The following is a 22,483-nucleotide window of genomic DNA, read 5'->3' as shown; positions in this document are numbered from 1 at the left end:
CTGGATTACGTTATATTCTTAGGTGAGTCTCAATAAAATGAAATAACCTCATAAACCTCACAGATAGTATTATAGATAAGAGTATCCTTACATTGTACAGGTGCTTCTTTTTACACTATCTTTAATATGTTTAACGCAATGCATATGTTGGACACCCACTGCCATTTGACATGTGGGAATTGCATATTTTATTTAATTAGTTCTTGTGAAATGATCATTCTTGTACAGAACCACTAAAACTATGTCTTTAGAAATGTCCATAAAGTCAACTTTGACTTGAAGCAGTAAAGCCAAACGGTTCTTATTCTTGTGTTTAGGTTTAAACCATTTGGAATAGAGTAAAGGAAAGTGTTTTATGCAAGTGTGGCCAAAAGGCTGCTTCATCACCATGATGATAAAGGCCTGATAATGAACCAACGCTACATCTCTTAGACTAATTAAGACAAGTCCTTCGGGCTCAGTTGTCAAACAAGCAAACAGATTTATCTCATCTGCGGGGCAACAATCTCATCCGTGGGTCGGTATGCGGTGATGCACCCTCACCCCTCAATGCCACTAAGCTACCCATCATCCCTTGGACTCGGGGTGAAGTGAGGAGCCAAAACGTGACTTGAATCCCATCAATAACGGTTTGATATTATTGACACAGTGTTCAAAGCAAACGTCAAAAGGTGACAAATAGCTTAAAGTCTATAGACGTTAGTATGCAGGCTTGAAGGTTGGACTTCACCTCCCTGTTGTCCCTTAAGTTGGGTAAACATTTGGAGTCTTTGAAAAGGTTCAATAGAATTGAGAATAATAGGGGAATCATAAGTGGGCTATTTGGAATTAATCATTGATTTGTGGGTTTTCTGTAGCATCTTAGCTCGGGGGTTGGTGGGAATCGGTCTGGCACACTGAGACTTTGGGGCCAACAAATCCACACGTTTGCACAGGAAGATAGCTTGGAATCAACGTTTTTGTATTAAGGATACTACACGGGTTGGACAGAAGCAAAAAAAGGGAGTATGAATGCGATAGTGGAAGTTTGTGCCTTCTTGCTGGGGTTTCTGGCCTGGCTGATGGTAGGGATCGCTCTTCCAAACCGATACTGGAAGGTCTCTTCGGTGGACGGTAACGTTATCACCACATCAACCATCTATGAAAACCTTTGGATGTCCTGTGCAACTGACTCTACGGGAGTTCACAACTGCCGGGATTTTCCATCTTTGCTCGCACTCAATGGTATGTGGCCAACGCACAGAAATAGCTTGATTCGTGTTGATTACTTATCTGGCTTAAATGCTTAAATCCACCCACTCAAGGAATCAAGATGTTGAAGACAATGACAAAACTTGACACTTCAAGCACTATAAAAGTTGTGTAGGGAAAAAATACATTGTGATTTATCTCCAATGTGTAAAGGGGTGAGAATGTTGAAACAGTCAACGATTCACATTGATTTCAGCTGAATTGTTAAACTACTGGCTCAAACCCAACTGTGGAGAAATGACAGTCCTTATTTGACATCATTTGCCTTGATCTAGACAGGATCTTAGTGTACCTTTAAAAAGCCTATCAGGATCTGTAGTAAAGACGGGTAATATAAGATATGATAAGATGAGAGTTTAAGCAAGCACAACCACAGTGAACCCAGACAAATAGATAACAAACTAATAACAAACACTTTAAACTCATTCCTAAGAACTAATAATGTGTCGGAGACGAAATACTTGTATAGATAGTGAAAACTATCTGTTAAAGTTAAGTTAAGTAAAGCACATGAAACATATGAAACTGGATGCCCAGCCTTCGTCTTGAGCCCTGAGGTGACACTTCTTATCAGGTCGTCATCTTATCACAGGCAGAAACTTTCCAGTTCACTCATACAAATTCTGTTTTGTTAAGATGGGGAATTGGAAATGTTGGTGTAATAGTCAGGAAATAAACCTGTGTGGCTCCCCTTCAGCCAACTGGGAACTCTCTCATTAAAACTATAGCGGTATATACAACTACGACTATGATTCATCTGTTGGAAAATGTTGGATGTTTGGATAAATTGTTGTGGCTGAAGTTGTTTTTTGTACAGGTTTTGCCCTCCAGCCATGTCCGTTAGAGAGTTCTGCCTGTACTCATAGAACCAGGGTTACTACCAGTGAACCTCTAGGGGGCTCACACCTGCATCAACAACGTCTTGTGCTGTTTTAACAGTCATCTCCTTGGCTATAAAGCATGCATTTTTAACACACTAAGAAAAAATGTGATGCTTACTTTTACTAACGCAACTGTGCATTTGATTTTTTTTTTTCATTGCTTATATTGTACATATATAAATTTATGAGTAACACGTACTATTAGAAGTAGGCATGGGACGATATGAAAGTTTCTTGTCACGATTATCCTGGCATATTATCCCGATAATCATAAAAATATTCTTAAAACTGTAAACGTACTGGAATCACTTTGTTACATTTTGTTAAGAAACAAATATGTTTATTGCATCACAGATAGGACACATCTTGTTTTAGTGAACATACTTTTTAGTGAAAAACAAACAATCTTAAATAAGGTAATCATAAATCATAAGGTCCCCCAGCATGAATAAATACGTTTTTTCTTACATGATAATTCCTGTATTTTGTAAATCAAAATCTATTTTTTAGTTCTCTACCATGATAGTGAGCGAGTCAGCTTTTTCAAATCACTCATGATGATATTTGCGATAATCCCGATGATGGAAATTCCCCAATTTATGATGTGAGTGTTTCTTTATCACTGCATGACCTCGCCCACAGTTATATTGCTGATCTCCTTATTCAACCTGTCGAACACTTCGATCCTCTAATCTCGGCCTTTTATCCATCCCCCGCTCCAACTGCAAAACAAAAGGTGATCGGGCCTTTTTTGTATTAGCCCCAACTCTCTGGAATCAGCTCCTAGAGCTGCTGAATCTCCGGACTGTTTTAAGCGTCTTCTAAAAACCCATCTCTATAGGCAAGCCTTTCTATAGGCCTCATCCACATATGTGTTTGTCTGTTTTAGTTTGATCTGTTTCTCATTGTTTCTGTGTTTCATATTGTGATTTCTCCTTGTTTTCATCATTGTTTGATGTTTCGTTTTGTGTGTGAAGCACTTTGTAACGGTGTGTTTAAAGCTTTACTTACTTACTTACTTACTCTCCGCGATAATAATCCTATATCGTCCCATCCCTAATTATTTTTTTTATGTTTGCACACAGGGTACATTCAGGCCTCCCGGGCCCTCATGATTGCTGCCATCGTGTTCGGGACGTTTGGGCTCGTGGCTACTCTCATAGGAATGAAGTGCTCAAAAATAGGAGGAGAAAACTACATCCTGAAGGGAAGAATCGCTGCGATCGGAGGAGTGTTCTTTTTGCTACAGGGTAAATGTTTGGTCAGAAGTCACTTCAAATGTGTTGTGCTTAATGAAGAAAGGTCCCTGCTTTTATGGTACTTTAAAGGAAAATGTCCAGTCCCCAGGTGGACACACACAATCAAACAAGAACACAAAAACAGCTAGAAAGGTAAATCATGTCTGGCACTCCAGTCAGTCACTGTGTACAGAAGACAAGTTATCAGAAAATGAGTCACCAGTTCGAAAGGTTATCTTTACTCTAACAGACCTGCTGATGTGAGAACAGGTCACACTATGTAAAATACAAAAAGTGATGCTGTGAGCGGACACTGGTGATCTCTTTGTGTCCACAAACAAAACACTCTTGCTATTATTGCAGGTGAATTTGAAAGGCTTTTAAATGTTAGAACTATATTATTTTACATAGTAATCATACTTATACTGGCTATAAAGGAGTAGTCACTCCTTGCAACAAGCAGGTACCTTTGCTTCATAAATAATCTAATGATATTGCATGAAATGGTTTTAGGACTTACATTCCTAACATCACTTTATTATCTAAAAACTCTTTTTTGACCTTGTTCGTGTTATCTTGGCTTGTAACTGTGTGCATTTGTTTGCATTGAAAAAACATCCAACTTGTCTAAAGTAAACAATGTTTTGTGTTTTGTAGGGACTTGCACCATGATTGCTATATCTTGGTATGCAGCCAACATCACACAGGAATTCTTTGACCAGTTTTATCCGGGGACAAAGTGAGTCAATACATTCTGCATCAGTGTGCCAATCAGTTGAAAGAAGCGGAACAATAGCTGAATGACACAAAGTGATGTTGCTGTTAACCGTGGATTCAATACACAGATATATATATGTTCAATGTTATCGTATCACAGGTATGAGATTGGAGAGGGCCTGTATATCGGCTGGTGTTCAGGTGTACTTGCCATTTGTGGAGGTGCGTGCCTGACGTGTGCTTGCAAAATCAACACACCCAAGGAAAAAATGTGAGTATGCGTTGCTGAAACGTTGGATATTAAGTGGTGCATATGCTCCTGAAACTGAAACGTGAAACTTTTGTGTTCTAGACCATATCCATACCAACCAACCTCCAGAGGACACGCGGTGTCGACTGTGGGAACGTCTCACACTGTCCCGAGCAACTACGGAAGAAATGCGTATGTCTGAGAGGTGATTTTGCAGAAGGGAAAGCCGGCCGGTTGGAGTCAATTCACCACATTGAATACACTATGAGAGGGCAGCATTTACAATAGAAAACAACACTGTAAAAACTCATGATCAGCAACCTTGATTTGATTTGGAGAATTATTGGCTTTATCCAATCAAAACTTTTTAGTGATACATATTTGCTGTATATGAATTTGTAATGCTTATGTACTGTGAAAATTGCTTATATATACTTTACTAGCTTACCAAGAGACACTGCAACATAATAAAAACGGTGGCAGTACAAATGGAAAGCATCTGTAACAGTGTTGATCACTGCTATAATCTAGAATTAGTCTACAATCATTACACGCTGGTATTTAACATGTCAATATAGGACCATTTCTATCCCCAACAGCCTTTAGCAACCACACCTTTATACCTAATTACTTTTCCTTTCCTTTATTTTAATAATTGCTACCAGATGGCTTGATCATAAAAAAATATTTGCAAGAAAGCTGATGAATATGTCATGAATAATCCGATCCTCTGGCCTTAGGGGATGTACGAGTGTTTGACATTATTTTAAAGGTTTTTGGATAAAAAAAATAAAGAAATAAAAGCTCCTGTTTGTCACTCTTACTAGGACTAGGAATACACAACAATCAGAAATATTTAATCCTCCGATCACCTTAAACTGTTTTACAATTGTGTTTAAGTCTATAAAGTTTGTGTTATTATATACAGTTTTGTAATCCTTTATTATACCTATGTATCATCAAACCTGCCTCAGGTTTTCTGGTCGCACCCCTTCCACACAATCCAACATTTCTTGTGGCTGTTGCTACAAATTCAGAATAATTTGCCTGCAAAAATGTTAAAAACGTTAAAAACTAAAAAACTAAAACTTCTCTCTGGGAAATTAGATGGCAACTCCAAAACTAATCTGGCTGGTCTTAAAGTAAATAAAGCTCTTAAGTACAATGATCTAATATCTATCAAAACACTTTTGACTGTGTAAAAGTCATGAAGGAAATTTAACCTGCAACTGTAACCAGTAATACTGTAGCTGATGGTAGACGAGGGCTTTCACACCCCCACTCACCTCTGAACCAGTAGACTTTGAGTCACAGGGTTGAAACAAATGTAAACATAGCCTTTGTAAGTTTTGTGCATTTTAATCTTTTTTAAGCATGTGTATATTTCAAATGTTTCTTTTGGGTGATTTTACATGTGTTCCTGTGGATTTTTGTATGTTTTGTACACAAATAAATATAACTTCCAGAGAGTAATTGCAAAGAAAATCCTGAAAATGTTTATGAAAGATTATGATTTCCAGCATATTCCAAGAATAGAGATGTTGACTCAATATTAACAAAATATGAAACCAGTCCACACGTTCAAATTACAGGAATTTTAGTTTACAGAACTCGTTTGCACATCATCAGCAGAAAATACTCACATCTGAGATAACAGTCAAGATGAATGTTTGGTCCATTTAGCCTCGGCATTCCCTGACTGCCCTGTCAGAGAGTTGACAAATTCATTTTCAGTTGGTTAAACACGCCACCTACTGGCCAAAGTCCTCACCGAGCGTTACCAGATCCTACAAAGATTAAAATCATCTCAGGGCTGGACTGTCTAACTGTCTAATTTATAAAGACAATCTGTTGTATCTTAATACATGCTGCACTGAGAGGTGACAAAGGTTAACCGTATGCATCCATGCCTGCAAAATGAAGGAAGTTCAAAGGTACTTTAATGAAATAAGACTATTTTAAATCATATTTATAAATTGTATGTAGGTCTTCGTTAACCCAGAAGAAAGACAAGGTAGTGAGGAACCACGTACAGTGAAGCTTATTTTGGCACTGTCTTACAAAGGGTCAAGGTTTACCAGCCACATGTTTTCACAGTAAGTTAGATATTTTCCTCGGCAGACTTCTAATCTTGAGGTGCTTCATTTGCTAAATCATCCAGACTTTGTCCGTCAAAGCGCATAAAGTGCCAGCCTTCGCTGTCGGTGAGGTCCTGAGCTCCTTTAGCAGCGTAGAAGTCTCGAGACGGAGTATTCCAGTCCAACACAGAAAACTGCAGCCGCACACACTGCTTCTTCTTCCCCACCTGAGGAAACCAAACAGCCATGCACTGTTACCTCTTCTTCTTCACACAAGACAGATCAGATGAACAATTTTTTCCCTAGGAAACTGCTTTTAGTGGTCAACAAACACATTCTTACCTCAGCGACTTTGCTCAGTAAACCCTTGCCAATGCCTTTTCCTGTAAAGGAATACATATTTTTACTTGGGGACAAAACTTTTACAGAAAAAGACGTAACAGAAACATTAAGAAATTATGATTCACACATCTAAGCAAGCACACAGAAAACATTTTACGCAGTATTTTCCTTCCAGGCTTCGTTGACAACAATTCAACACTTATTTTACCTCTGAATTCTGGCATGACGTACATGTCCTCCATATATACTGAGCGCCCCTTCCATGTACTGTAAGTGTAAAAGTAAAGGGCGTATCCGACAACTGTGATTCCTACATGGACAAAAAGAAACATGCAATCAGAGAGACAAGCAGGAAGGATACCAGAACATTTTTAATCCCTACAAATAAAGTGGAATAATTGTGTCTTGCATAAAAAAATTGATTTCAAGTCTGTGAATGCTCAGTCACTGTGCAACACCTCATAAATCAACACTGTTGATTTATGAGGTGACACTTGAGCTGTCATCATGATACCATGATGTTGGATAATAAATGACAATATCTTAACAGCAAGGGCACAGAGATAAGATGCGGACAGGTTTAAAGCTGACTGACGGGGGAAACTAGGATAGAAAAAGCCTTGATCATCACTTTACCTTCTGTAGATTTATGCTCCTCAGGCACTTCTGCAACGAGGCATTCAAAGAAGGGATTCTGGCAGAAACCGTCCTGCTCCAGCTCTGAAGATAAACCAGACAGATAATCTACCCATATAGCAACATTTCATCTTTACTTTAGAAGTAATATTACTGTTCATCAGCACCCGAGACAAGACACATCAATACTTGAAACATTTGAAGATGCATTACTTTTTTACGACTCTGCTCTTATCAATAATAACAGAGATCCAATCACATGGTAACATTACTACGAAATAGTCCATTAGGCAAGAAATTAAAAAAAAAAGATTATCTCTAGCTGTGGGTCACATCTCAAAATGTTACATCTAAATCTGAAAGTTTTATCCGGACTAAGTTGTTTACTCATAAACATTTTTAAGGCATTTCCTACTTCATAAAACTTTTCCAAAGTCATAACCTGAATGTTTCAAACCTGCATCCATGCGCTTGTGGTGTGTGGCGTACTCGTGCGGGTAGAACTTGAGATACAAACATTGCTCTACAGCGCCACTAGTGGTAAAAAACTCAGCAAGGTACCTTTAAAAGTACTGTACGCATTGTACTTGTGCTGTCTGGCTGTTGTTTTCATGCTCACTGCTGCTTTCTAAACACTCAAGCAACTTACAATGTATGATACAATTGTAAGAGAAACTGCTTGTAGAAAGAGAAACTCAAATTGCATGACAAATGATAAAGAGAAGAGCAGGAAGAAGGGTCATGGACTCCGCCCACCCATTGGATCCCCCGGATTGGGGGTCGGTTTCCCATGCGCGCTCGCATATGCACGCTCGCATGAGGCTACGCTGTTCAGACTCAGACTCCAACACAAACTACACGGAAGCACCAAAACCGCAAAGTTCTATCTAGTGAAGCCTGTCTGTTAAACAGTATTGTCCGCGGTCGGAGTAGCTTTGGTCTCCAGGCCCGAAGTCTCTGCTCCTCTGCCTTCACTCAGCTCGCTCCACCTCACGTGCATGCGAGCACACTCCTCACTGCAGAAGAGTTAGTGTAGCTCTGAGAATATCTAGTGAATGTTTGTGCAGAAATAACTGCTGCAGCTCCTCCAGACCAACAGAGGTTTCCCGTGTCTTGTGAAGTGACAGGGCTCCGCAGAGAGAAACGTTATCGTCTCCAACCAAAACTCCGGTGTCTCCCCTGTTCCCTCCGGCCGCGGTCGGGAGGCTGAGGCAGGAAAAGCCAACACTAGGATCAGCATTGATTCATGGAGAGACCTTCGTCTGGTCAGCTAACATTACTGCCAAGCAGGTGAAATATAGAGTGATATTATGGTTTTAGCTGACGTGTGTCGCCTCACTGTTTTGAGCGATGTTCGTTCATGTCTATGTAGAGCGAGCACAAGCGCGAGCCCGACGCTGACTTTCGTTGGCTTAACGGCCACAGGTGTCGCTGTTAACAAGCTTTTCTGATTCTTACAAACATTCCCTTTAAGACACTTGTCACACAAAAAGATGCACATACAGGACCACTTCTCTTGACTGTCCTGGTGGTAACTTAAGTTACTGTAGAGTCTATAGTAAATTAAGGTTTTTAACAGCAGACACTGGTGTGCCATTGGAGGATAAACACAGGTGTTGGCTTATTGTTTGCATTAATAATGAATGAATAATGAATTCAACCCACAAGTTAAACCACTCTCTGTGTATGTTGGCTCACTGGTATGGCTTCCCAGGACACTGGGTGACATAGTTCAAAGTTTCACCTGGGTTTCTCTCAGTATTTTTCTATCATTCACTAGCTAGCTCAGTGCAAAATTACCTTCATGAGATATCTTCACTTGGTCGGACATTTTTTCATAAACCGCCAACTCCTGAGAAAAAAGGAGATTTTAAAACGTTAAGTGTGAATGTATCTTGTGTCATTTGACATATTTACTAAAGAAAATGTAACAAGCAGGGAATGAAATGAGCACCTGCCAAATACAGGGTCAATGTTGGCTGTTTCAGGTCACCTGCCTCCATGGCAGACAGGGGTTCCTTATATTAAGAAATATTATTTTTAAAAAGCAATTCTAAAGCCTAAATTAAATATATGGTAACACTTCATTTTACAGGTCCACAAATTTCATGGTAATTAGGTGATAATTAGCAAGTAATTTTGAAATTTCTTTGGAATTACTGCCAAATTACCCCATTATTTACCTATAAATTTATTGAAAATTCCTTTATTATAAACATTATTTAATAATTATATTCTGCTATTTCTCAATAGCTGGTAATTTATTTAATACATTTCAAAGAAAAGAATACAAAGTTAATTGATATGCTTTATTTCCATGTCTGCTGGTAAATAGATAATAATTAGCTGATAACTTCTTTGAACTTTCTTAAAAAAACTCTCTGAATCATTACATTAGCAACCAGGTTACATTTGTGTAGACCATAAGTCACTTCAATGCTTCATGAAGCTGCAATGATTCATGAAGCTGCAATGCTTCATGAAGTTGCAATGCTTCATGAAGTTGCAATGCCTCATGAAGCTACAATGCTTCATGAAGCTTTAATGCTTCATGGAGCTTCAATGCTTCAATGCTTCATGAAGCTGCAATGATTCATGAAAATGCAATGCTTCATGAAGCTTTAATGCTTCATGGAGCTTCAATGCTTCATAAAGCTTCAATGCTTCATGAAGCTGCAATGATTCATGAAAATGCAATGCTTCATGGAGCTTCAATGCTTCGTGAAGTTTCAATGCTTCATGAAGCTGCAATGATTCATGAAGCTGCAATGACTCATGACAATGCAATGCTTCATGAAGCTGCAATGCTTCATGGAGCTTTAATGCTTCATGGAGCTTCAATGCTTCATGGAGCTTCAATGATTCATGAAGCTTCAATGCTTCTTGAAGTTTCAATGCTTCATGAAGTTTCAATGCTTCATGAAGCTGTAATGCTTCATGGAGCTTCAATGCTTCATGAAGCTTAAATGCTTCATGAAGCTGCAATGATTCATGAAGCTACAATGCTTCATGAAGCTTCAATGCTTCATAAAGCTGCAATGCTTCATGAAGCTGCAATGCTTCATGAAGCTGCAATGCTTCATGAAGCATTGCAGCTTCATGAAGCTGCAATGATTCATGAAAATGCAATGATTCATGAAAATGCAATGCTTCATGGAGCTGCAATGCTTCATGAAGTTTCAATGCTTCATGAAGCTGCAATGCTTCATGAAGCATTGCAGCTTCATGAAGCTGCAATGATTCATGAAAATGCAATGATTCATGAAGCTGCAATGATTCATGAAAATGCAATGCCTCATGAAGCTGCAATGCTTCATGAAGTTTCAATGCTTCATGAAGCTGCAATGCTTCATGAAGCTTCAATACTTCATGAAGCTGCAATGCTTCATGAAGCTTCATGAAGCTGCAATGCTTCATGAAGCTGCAATGCTTCATGAAGCTTTAATGCTTCATGGAGCTTCAATGCTTCATGAAGCTGCAATGCTTCATGAAGCTTTAATGCTTCATGAAGTTTCAATGCTTCATGAAGCTTTAATGCTTCATGGAGCTTTAATGCTTCATGAAGCTGCAATGCTTCATGAAGCTTTAATGCTTCATGAAGTTTCAATGCTTCATGAAGCTTTAATGCTTCATGGAGCTTCAATGCTTCATGAAGCTGCAATGCTTCATGAAGCTGTAATGCTTCATGAAAATGCAATGCTTCATGAAGCTTTAATGCTTCATGAAGCTGCAATGCTTCATGAAGCTTTAATGCTTCATGAAGTTTCAATGCTTCATGAAGCTTTAATGCTTCATGGAGCTTCAATGCTTCATGAAGTTGCAATGCTTCATGAAGCTGCAATGCTTCACTAGTTTACATTGTGCAGTTGAGTTTCTAGTTTAGCTTCATTACAACAGAGTACTGAGACTCACCAATATCATTCTGGATATTTCTTTGCAGTCTTCTTTAGTTGCAGTCCGGATATTGAACTTCATGTTTGTTTAATCTGCACACTTTATCCTGTATGAACTGTTTTGCTGTTTTCTTCCTCAGAGAGAGAAGTCAAATCTCTGCAACTCTGTCTTTACCCCGGAAGTGGATCCTGTGTTGCAATTCTGCCTTCAAAATAAAAGACAGATCACTGAAAATGTTTTAAACCATGCATGCGCTAAATTATTCATTTAAATCGGTTATTCAAATCCAATTAGGTTTATATTTTTCGCATGGAAATCTACACTAGAAGGAGTAATATACGAGTTTTAGTTTGGGCTTTCCAGCACATGATACGGGGTTTGAAAATCACGGAGTTGGTGTTTCCTGCCGCAATGCACACATTTCTTATTTTATTGAAGAAAATTAATTTACAAACATTAATGCATTGCAATCTAAACTGAATACTTCTAACATACAAGGCACAATTGGATAGGAAAGATAACTAAAATTATAAAAAAAATATATAATATAATATATAATAACAAAAATAAAAGAGGGGGTAGAAAATAATTCAAGGAACAAAAAAGAAATGCATAAATAAATAAATAATAATAAGACTGTACTATTCCATAGTAGCTCTAGGGGTCATCATCATAGTTGACTTATGTGTTTAATGTGGTCTTGTACTTTTGCATTTTTCACTTTTAAAACCTTTATCTAATTACTTCTGAAACTCTGGCCTCCAGACTGACAGGATGTAGTGGTGAATTGTAATCAATTACATTTACTCAAGTACTTGTACAGATTTGAAGTACTTGTGCTTTACTGAAGCATTTCCATTTTATGTTTATTATACTTTTTTACTCCACTACATTGATCTGACAGCCTGGTTACTTTTCAATCACAGGTCCTTTACAAACAAAAAATGTAAGCATAGAAAATATCATAATACTATTGTTCTTTTATTTAAGTAACATTTTGAATGCAGGACTTTTACTTGTAATGGAATATTTTGACACAGTACTTTACTCAAGTAAAAGTAATGGCTACTTCTTCCAACACTGAAGGACTGAGGAAGTCAGTAATAGTGTTTCTCTTTTTGCTGGCTTTTACATCACTCATGGGGAATAAAATAAAACACGCCCAAATAAAGGATTTAATACAAAATCTGATTTATTTTAAGGTAAAAAAAAAGAACATGAAATCAATTAGAATATAAGCTGAAACATGACAGATCTCACAGCTGGACCTCAGTTTTCATAGGGCATTAACATATTTACAATGTCTTGTCACATTTGCTCTTTAATCATTCAAGAGTTCAGTTTACCCATTCAAGTTCAGCACACTGTCTTTATAAGACAGGGTTTATGTTGGCACTGTTTTGTAAAGGTTGCATGTTTATGGAAGAAGATAAAACAAAGCAGGCACATTTTTTTCACAGCAAGATACATATTTTCTTTGTCAAACTTCTAATCTTTAGGTGCTTGGTTTGCTAATTTGTCCAGGCTTTGTCCGTCAAAACGAATCAAGTGCAATCCTTTGCTGTCGGTGAGGTCCTGAGCTCCTTTAGCAGCGTAGAAGTCTCGAGAGGGAGTATTCCAGTCCAACACAGACAACTGCAGCCGCACACACTGCTTCTTCTTCCCCACCTGAGGAAACCAAACAGCCATGCACTGTTAACCTCTTCTTCACACAGGACAGCCGATCTCACATAAAGATCAACAATACTTTCAAACTTAGAGTTGCAATCAAGTTTTAAAAACTGACCTTTTCATCTTAAGGGCTATTACACCACTGCTATATTAAAAAATCCAATTACCTCAGCCACTTTGCTCAGTAAACCCTTGCCAATGCCACTTCCTGTAAAAGAAATCAATTAAAGGCAACAGTAATTATGATTCACGCAAGTACACAAAACACATTTTACACAATACTTTCTTTCCAGGATTCGTTGACACCAATTCAACACATATTTTACCTCTGAATTCTGCCATCACATACAGGTCCTCCATATATGCTGACCGGCCCTTCCATGAGTATGTGTAGAAGTAAAGGGCGTATCCGACAATTGTGAATCCTATATGGTCAAAAAGAACCATGATGAGCAACATCCGTTTGAGTAGTCATTGTGATTTGTTGGATAATAAATGGAAACATCTAAACAGCAAGGGCACAGACCTTTTGTTATGTGCATAAGATGCCGACAGGAAACTACAATAGAAAAGGCCTTGATCAACACTTTACCTTCTTTAGATTTATGCGCCCCAGGCACTTCTGCAACGAGGCATTCAAAGAAGGGATTCTGGCAGAAACCGTCCTGCTCCAGCTCTAAAGATAAACCAGACAGATAATCCACCCAAATAGCAACATTTCATCTTTACATTAGAAATAATATTACAGTTCATCAGCACCCACGTGACAAGACACATCAATACTTGAAACATTTAAAGATGCATTCATTTTTTACGACTCTGCTCTTATTGATAATAACAGCTAAGATCAAATCACATGGTAAAATTACTACGAAATAGTCCATTAGGCAAGAAAAAAATAGAAATGATTAACCTTAGCTGTGGATCACAATTCAAAATGTTACATCTAAATCTGCAAGTTTTATCCAGACTAAGTTGTTTAGTCATAAACATGTTGAAGGCATTTCCTACTTCATAAAACTTTGGCACTTGAAAATATTTATAAAAAGAAATTACACCTAATAAGAGCTACTTGTATTGAAAGTAAAATTGAAATTGAATGAGAAAGACATGAGCAGATATAACTCCATGGACCCTGCCCACACATACAACCACATTTTAAAAAAATGTCTCCTGAACTCACCTCCACTCCTTCTTATCAAAGAGGCTGTAATGTCATCACAGTTACTGATTAGTGCATCCACATGTATTATAGAACAATGTCTGGTTGCAAAGTCTTTCACTACTTATTACCTATATAATAATTAATCGTAGACTGCACTTTGTAGCCTCGACTGTTAAGACACTCACATATAAGGATGACTTCTGTTGACGGTCATGGTGGCATCTCAAGTTACTATATAGACCCTTTTCACAGCAGACATTGATATGTTACTGTAATGCCTATTTCTCTCCTCAAATGTTTTCAGAAACATCTTGTAGTGTACTGTTTAGCTGTAAAATGAGAAAGTTTGTGACCCAGCAGCCATGTTGAGATCTGTTGAGGAAATACCAAGCACCGCCCACCAGCCGGAGCACAGCCAATAGGAACGCTCTATCTCTCTGAAATGACCTGTGATTGGCCAAAGTCTCTCGTCACGGGCTAGATTTTTTAAAGTCTGAAAACAGAGTCATGAGGAGGAGCAGAAGTCTCTCAGAACACTTGAATTACAAAATGCTGAAAGGTTATTATGGAATTTTTGCCCAATGGTGCCAAAAATATTCAGCCTACTGAAGCCTTCATACATTTGTTTCCAAATTAATTTATTAATCTATGAATAAATGGACTAAATTACAAAGTATGTAATTATTTGACATTTTAATGTGCAATAAAAAGAATAATTATGAAAAGAATTTACAAATTAATTATGAATCCATCAAAAAGATTTTTAAATTCCTTTATTTATTTATGAATTCATTAATATATTTTCAAATGATGTACTTATTGACTGTTTTATGGTGTTTTTGTAAATCCCTTTTAAATTTGAACTATTTATTGATGGATTAATATTTCAATTGTTTTTATAATTCTTCTTTTTATTGCTCTTTAAAATGTCAAATAATTAATTACATTGTAATTTAGTTCATTTATTCATATTTATTTGCAAATAAATGTATTAATTCTTCTTTTTATTATACAATTATTTATTATTCATTAAGTGCAGAATTACCTTCATGAGTTATCTTCACTTGGTCGGGTACTTTTTCATAAACTGCCAACTCCTGAAAAGGGGGAAGTTTTAAAACGTTATATGTGAATGTATGCCTCTGTATCCTGTCATTTAAGGACATGTAATGATTAATATGCACCATGCATGGTGTATTACATAACAAAACACCATTTAAGAGAGAAATTATTAAGACTCACCAACATCATTCTGGAGATTTCTTTGCAGTCTTCTTTTGTTGCAGCTCGTATTTTAAAATTCATGTTTGTTTAATTTACCACAGTTCACACTTATTAATCCTGTCTGTCTTCTTCCTCAGAGAGACGTCCAATGATTGACTACAAATACACATGACCCATAGCACTGATAACAACTCACACACAGGAAGTATCTGGTGCAATTTGGGCTTCAAAATAAAAAAGTCAAAACGTGCAAGTTTATTTACTTCTGGAACTCTGACAGGAAGTAGTAGTGAAATGTAACTAATTACATTTACTCAAGTACTTGTACAGCTTTTAAGTACTTGGGCTTTACTTAAGTATTTCCATTTTATGCTTATTATACCTTTTTACTCCACTACATTGATCTGACAGCCTGGTTACCTTTCATTCACAGGTCCCTTACATACAAAAATGTTAGTATAGAAAATATAATATTTGTGTTATTTTATTTAGGTAAAATCTTGAATGCAGGACTTTTGCTTGTAATGGAATATTTGTACACAGTACTTTACTCAAGTAAAAGTAATGGGTACTTCTTCCAACACTGAAGGACTGAGGAAGTCAGTTAATAGTGTTTCTCTTTTTGCTGGCTTTTACATCACTCATGGGGTATAAAATAAAACACGCCCAAATAAAGGATTTAATACAAAATCTGATTTATTTTAGGGTAAAAAAAAGAACATGAAATCAATTAGAATATAAGCTGAAACATGACAGATCTCACAGCTGGACCTCAGTTTTCATAGGGCATTAACATATTTACAATGTCTTGTCACATTTGCTCTTTAAATCAGTCAAGAGTTCAGATATTCCCCTTCATACCTCGCCAGAGTTTACCCCTTTAAGCTCAGCCCAAACAAACCACTGTGTGTTCAGCTGCAACAACATGGTAAAAAAATCTCCACTGTTTGAACAAGTCTCAGTGTGGCGACTGGGTGCTCGCTCCAGGAGACTCGGACCGGTCTAGCTTCATCGCAGATTCTAGTGGGTTTGAGGAAATTGAGGTTGGTATCACAGAGGTCTTAGTCTCCAAAGAGGAAGAGGCAGATGAGGGCAGAGATACAACTATGTACTTCTGCATAGGTCGTGGACCCGTCAGTCCAGTACCACTGCCAGACTCCAGTTTTACCAAAGGCTGCAAGGTCGAAGTGCCGCTGGGAACCGTGCTGGTGACCGATGAGGCGGACTGGGAAGAGCTGAGGGTGATTACCTAGGGGGAAGACAAAAAGATGAAGATTTGCAGATTTTACAGAGAAGGGTTTCAGGAAATGCCCTTAAAATCAAGACCGGTTCATTTTCACACCAATCACATTATTAATTAATAAATAATATAAATGTTTCATGTCTGTATTCAATCATTTTTATTAGTGCTTCTGTTTTCATAATGTAACACATTAGATATATGTTGTTATAAAATGTCACTGATTATGATTACATTGTTATTGTAGCTGCTTTATTGAGATGGCAATAAAAACTATATTTAATAAATATATATATATATATATATATATATTAGGGATGTGCATTCCAAGCAAAAATACTATTCGAAAATCACTGGGTATTATTCGGTTATTATTCAAATAATACCCTGTGGAGATTTCCTGTAGTGGTGCGCTGCAGAGCAACGTTGTGATGAGTGTAAAACTGAATTAAAATCAATAGAAAAGAACCTGCTGAGTTGAGGCGTTTCCTGCACTGGTTGCCATGACGATGTACTTTGTTGCCGGGGGAGATGGCTGCGATGGGGTCCCTGGTCGAGGGGACATCAGGGTGAGGGAGCTAGGAACCTTGATGATGCTGGGAGTGCGTGGCCCTGCCGACCCACTAAACCCACTTTGTGAGACAGTGAGGGTGGGACGAGGCTGCAAGAGAAGGATTCATCATTCATAATTGACCAACTGTGTGCTTCTGTGCTTGTTTACTTACATGTCATTCTGCAATGCTCCACATTAACTCTGATATATGTAATAATACATAATACATCAATGTTTTATGACATCCTTTTTTATTTTTTGTTCAAAAACTTCCTTCCAGTTTTCTCACATTTATTTATACTTCACTAAACATACTATATTTACATAATGTATTACATAAAGTATTAAACGTACCTGTGTGATTGTTAATGTGGTTCTGTTGACTTGTTGAGCTTGCAGTGCTGCTTGAGTCCTGGCCTTCATTACATGGGAGCAAAGCATGGGTCCGAGGTAACCATAGTCTGTCCGATACTGCTCCACGTTGTCAGGCTGTGGTCGGATCTTGGCAATAACACTTGCACAGTGTTTCTTTGAAAACAAAACACATTTTGTATCCATGAAACGTAAGTACTGGTCTGATACAAATTAAGAAACTATTACTGATGAATGTCATCTTGTTTTAATGAAATGCTTTCACTGTTATAGTTAATATCAATCTGTGGGAAGTTCTCTACTTTTCGGTGCATAATAATCACAAATGTATTACCAGTAAGAGGCTTTGAACGTGGTCAGCTCCTATCTTATCAATATTTGAGACCACCGGTCCTTCCATCACTGTTTTGATGCGAACACCCTCTATAGTAAGCCGAGGAAGGATCAACGTCTTAATCACCTGCATGGGGGGAAAAAAAAAAATAAGGAGGTTGGTGCCGATTGAAAAGAGTAAAAATGATGAAGACTTGAGGAAACAGAATCACACTCACATCAGGTCCTAGTTCAGCAAGTCCGGCGATGCAGCCGTAACGTGTCGTCCACTGGGTTTTGTCATCCAACCAACTCTGAGGAAACATGTCAGTCTAGTTTAGTATGTGAAGTGTTTTAAACAGTGGTGTAAATTCAAGGAGGGTAACATTTATTTATAACAAGAGATAACCCAAAACAATGCATCTGTGGCTAGAAAAAATATTCATAATAATCAATAACATCCTTGAGTGAGGAGGATATATCTGGTACCTGACTGTATTAACAAAACTTGTCTTTATATCAAACTTTTTGGGAACAAAATATAAAACACAAAAACCCACCTTAGTAAAAGTCTTGGTTATACGAGACTGGATGTTGTTGGTCGTAGTACTGAAGGTTTTACAACTTTGGGCCATGAGGCGAGCAGCGAAGTCTCGTAAAGCCCAGTGGTTGTCCACATCTGGTCGCAAACACAGCTGCTTGCTCACAATACACGTCACCACAGCTGGGATGAGCTCATGCAGCTGCAAGTACAGATAGAAAATGATATCATCAGAATAAAAGTATACGTTGAGATTATACCGTTCAAATAAAAAATAATACAAGTTTGTTTTCTACACTCACGTATTTCTCCAAATACAGGGTGGGGTTGTCCATTAGAGCTTTGACCATCCGCATTAGATAAATCAGTAGAGCCAAGTTGTTTTGCACCACGTTCACACGAACCTTTGAGGAGAGCATAAAGTCAGTACTTTCAGCAGAGATATGTTTGGGTATTTTATATGAGGTGAGAAGCGGGAAAAGATGCTCACTCCTTCAGAAATAAATGTGCTGAATCTTGGAAGCATCTGATACAGTCCAGGATCCGTAGCAATACTCTGTAAAGCTTCCTAAATGAGACAAAAGTGACATGACAAACAAGGTTAAAATTACTATTTGATCATTTTGGCAGAATTCGGTAATTGCACAATAATTTCTTTACTTTATAGCCGATAAATGAAACTCACACTGTAATTTTTTTTTTTTTAAACGAATCAAGAATAGAATACTACGTTGTTACTCAGCATGTATAAAATAAACCATATATACTGACAGACAGACAAGCGGGACTTACAGCTCTCTTAGCTTCACAGGAGCCAACACACGCTTCTGTGATTTCCTTGTAGTAGAGCTGCTGTTCCACAGACAGCTCATGAGTGCTGCGAGGCTTCAACCTTATTAGACCCTTATCCTTTCCTGAAAGAGACACATATAAACATGGAATGAAGGAGACAAACATAATCATAAAGGATTAGGGAGGGGAGAAGGAAGCGAGGTAGAGGGACAGGAGAAGATAACTGAACAAAGTTGAATTTGAATACAACAAAAGATACTGACCTTTGCCATCAGCACCCGTCCCCTGACTCTTGCCTGGAATCGTACCTTCCTCCTCCTGACCAGGTTTGACGACTTTGAGGGGCTCTGTCGATTCAACCTTTTGTTGCTCTTTTGGTGCTGAAATGCAGTAAATAAAACCCAATTTTAAGTTTTTCCTCCAGATATTTGTTGGTCTTTTAAGAGAAGAAAATGCAAACAGGGCTCACCTGGTGGTGGATTTTCTGGAATAGAAGGCTGCACCCCTTCAATGCTTAACCAATGGGCTGTGGGTTAACAAACAAGCATGTTGTATGAGCTTACAGTCAAAATAAGACAATATTCTGGATGGATAATGACATGTAATACTGATTATCTGGGTACCTTTGAGAGACACATCTAGTGGAACTCTGGGGAGCGGTGTGTTAATAATGTCACTGAGGTCGACCTCCTTTTCCTCATAGAAATGAAGCTCTCTTCCACCACCACTTGCAAAGCGAAAAGGGATAAACTCTTGCGCCTGGAACCCATACAGGGGCTGTAACGAGAGGAATTTACTTAGAACGCAGAAGTTCAAAAGAAATCAGAGCAAAAGACCCACTTCCTGCTTTCCTTCGAACACCATCCATCAAGTGGTTTAATTAAGCAATAAAAGTTATCAAATTTCTCCCTTACCTCCACGTTTTTTAGTTTGAGAGCATTATCTATGTCGCTGGTGGTTAATTTGCGTCTCTTCCCATGATGCATGAATTTGAGAGCATCCTATGTAAAAGGGAGAAAAGAGAGAGATCAAACAGAATTCAATTATAAAGCTCATATATCAGATATGACAAAGACAATCAAGCATGTGGTTTCGAAGCAATTTACGGACCCACAAACAATATATCCGCTTTGATCATCTGTGATTTACCTGTGCAATTTCTTTTATTCTGTAGCTGACTTCTTCACTTAGGGCTGCGCAGCTTTCCTCCTGCAACTGCCCCACTCCCACAGACTCTGCCATGGCCTTCATGGACTCTGTGGGCAGGACGACGGAACACTGCTTCTGCCGACGTTCCTCTGCCATGGCTAACAAAGTACACAGCGGTCTGTGAGTATCAACCCTCACATGTACACACAAAAAATTCAAACAGAAGTGTTCCACTTATTCAGGAGACACTAGTTTTGCAGCCTTTTAAATGGCTCACTGTCTTATTGCAGCTCTAGCTCCCTAAAGAGGCCAATCCCATCACTCAGGAAGTTACATGTTTCCATTGCTGAGATGTTGGACAATGTGCATACAACAACTGTGTGTTTCAATGCAGCTTCATGGGATGATGTCAAAAAGAAAGTCAATGTTGAAAACAAAAGCCTTATGACATCTTTCCAGCTAGTGTTTGCAAAAAGAGCTTGTGGGAAACTCAATACACAAAGTGCAAGAGGCTCTATTGAAACCAAAATTACACTTTCATTAAACAAATGTTATTTATGCCATAAGCCAAACAACACTTTAACATAGTAACACGAATGCAACAGGACAACAACCGCAAACATACACAGAAACTAGTTATTTCTACAGCAGATGCCTCAACCACATATCCACATAAAGGGCATTACGTTACTTACAATGTCTGTTATCAGTGCCAGAAATCCTGATTACATCCACTTTGATTCAATGATGCATCTTGTTTACAATGCAACATGGAAAATTCCATAAGGGATTAATACTTTTTATAAGCTTTTATACTTCATGTGTGTAAACAAACACACTGAGATATGTCTTGTCCTAATTGTTTTGTTATCACTATTATGTAGTCATATTATTTCTTTATATTAATCTTGTCTCTAGGTGGAGGCTTCAGATAAGCCCAGTGGGTTTATTGCCTCTTCCTTTTTAATATTTTTTTTCCCTTTTCAATTTGTTTTTGCACAATTTAAGGCATAACAAAAAAATAAATGAATAATATTTATATAATAAAAACCCACTGGGCTTATCTGAAGCCTCCACCTAGAGACAAGATTAATATAAAGAAATAATATGACTACATAATAGTGATAACAAACAATTAAGACAAGATATATATAACAATAACAATACAGTATATTATTCATTTTTTTTTTTATGTTGTATAGTCTTAAATTGTGCAAAACAAATAAACAAAATATATTATTTCTTTATATTAATCTTGTCTCTAGGTGGACGCTTCAGTGTTTTTTTTTGTCTCTTCCTGCACTGTATATTATTCATTTATTTTTTTTATGTTGTATAGTCTTAAATTGTGCAAAACAAATAAACAAAATATATTATTTCTTTATATTAATCTTGTCTCTAGGTGGACGCTTCAGTGTTTTTTTTTTGTCTCTTCCTGCACTGTATATTATTCATTTATTTTTTTTATGTTGTATAGTCTTAAATTGTGCAAAACAAATAAACAAAACAAAAACATGTGTGTAAACAAACACACTGAGCTGAGTGATTAAATGATGCATCTTGTTTACAATGCAACATGTAATAACCCTTAAGGGATTAATACTATTTAAAGGTTTTATACTTCATGTGTGTAAACAAACACAGTGAGCTGCACTTAAAGCGGGTTAACCTCTCTGAATGAATAACAACCAACTAGCTACACACAAACCACATCTAAAGTATACTCACACCAGTGCAATAACTTCATATCAACATACACAGAGTTCGTTTAAAGCCTCTTAAGTCCTGCAGAGTTGTTTAATATGAACTGTGTGTTAGCTTCATGCTAGCAGCTTAGCTCCGTTGACATGTTACCTGAAGTTGTTTTCTTCCTTTTCTGTGTTTAATCAGGAACTTAGACGGTTAAAAACAGGTCAATGTTGACATTTGCAACAGTAGTTATTCCGCAAAGCTAGTTCTTCTGTGTGAATATCCATCTCTCGGTGTAAATAACTTAATAACTTAATTCACGTTTTGCAGATTAACCTCCTTTTTAGCGCTTATGCTCCTTCGCCATTTTGAATCACGTTTCCGGTTGTGATCTCGCGAGAGTTCAGTTGAGAACCTCACATAACCGTTTATTGAATAGCAATTTATCACAAAATCAGTTAAAGAACGTGTATTTTAAAATAACTAAC

General features: G+C 37.6%; 4 protein-coding genes across 4 annotated transcripts; 1 reads left to right on the top strand and 3 right to left on the bottom strand.

Annotated features, from left to right (window-relative positions):
• The first annotated feature begins 1,007 nt into the window (after positions 1-1,007).
• LOC119476231 (claudin-15-like) lies at positions 1,008-4,539 on the top strand. Its single transcript, XM_037749575.1, has 5 exons — positions 1,008-1,224; positions 3,218-3,382; positions 4,028-4,109; positions 4,248-4,358; positions 4,440-4,539. The coding sequence occupies exons 1-5, from the start codon at positions 1,008-1,010 to the stop codon at positions 4,537-4,539; spliced, it is 675 nt and encodes a 224-aa protein (XP_037605503.1).
• A 1,141-nt stretch (positions 4,540-5,680) lies between these two features.
• LOC119476234 (thialysine N-epsilon-acetyltransferase-like) lies at positions 5,681-11,480 on the bottom strand. The gene is made up of 6 exons (XM_037749579.1): positions 11,306-11,480; positions 9,194-9,245; positions 7,394-7,477; positions 6,966-7,067; positions 6,758-6,798; positions 5,681-6,642 (listed from the first exon to the last, which is right to left on the bottom strand). The coding sequence occupies exons 1-6, from the start codon at positions 11,366-11,368 to the stop codon at positions 6,463-6,465; spliced, it is 522 nt and encodes a 173-aa protein (XP_037605507.1). The 5' UTR covers positions 11,369-11,480; the 3' UTR covers positions 5,681-6,462.
• Positions 11,481-12,252: 772 nt separating this feature from the next.
• LOC119476235 (thialysine N-epsilon-acetyltransferase-like) lies at positions 12,253-15,494 on the bottom strand. The gene is made up of 6 exons (XM_037749580.1): positions 15,366-15,494; positions 15,169-15,220; positions 13,551-13,634; positions 13,285-13,383; positions 13,126-13,166; positions 12,253-12,955 (listed from the first exon to the last, which is right to left on the bottom strand). The coding sequence occupies exons 1-6, from the start codon at positions 15,426-15,428 to the stop codon at positions 12,776-12,778; spliced, it is 519 nt and encodes a 172-aa protein (XP_037605508.1). The 5' UTR covers positions 15,429-15,494; the 3' UTR covers positions 12,253-12,775.
• Positions 15,495-16,020: 526 nt separating this feature from the next.
• Positions 16,021-22,388, bottom strand: taf6 (TAF6 RNA polymerase II, TATA box binding protein (TBP)-associated factor). Its single transcript, XM_037749534.1, has 15 exons — positions 22,161-22,388; positions 20,307-20,464; positions 20,072-20,158; positions 19,781-19,934; positions 19,627-19,683; positions 19,421-19,537; positions 19,158-19,279; positions 18,856-18,933; positions 18,668-18,769; positions 18,385-18,567; positions 18,064-18,138; positions 17,847-17,972; positions 17,495-17,668; positions 17,057-17,248; positions 16,021-16,596 (listed from the first exon to the last, which is right to left on the bottom strand). Exons 2-15 carry the CDS (start codon positions 20,460-20,462, stop codon positions 16,306-16,308), a joined length of 1,914 nt encoding a protein of 637 aa, XP_037605462.1. The 5' UTR covers positions 20,463-20,464; positions 22,161-22,388; the 3' UTR covers positions 16,021-16,305.
• Between the last annotated feature and the right edge of the window lie 95 nt (positions 22,389-22,483).

The sequence above is a fragment of the Sebastes umbrosus genome, chromosome 17 (genome assembly GCF_015220745.1).
Source record: "Sebastes umbrosus isolate fSebUmb1 chromosome 17, fSebUmb1.pri, whole genome shotgun sequence".
Taxonomy (NCBI): Eukaryota; Metazoa; Chordata; class Actinopteri; order Perciformes; family Sebastidae; genus Sebastes; species Sebastes umbrosus.
Note: the sequence above shows the minus strand (reverse complement) of the source record. Positions and strands in the feature narration are given on the sequence as shown.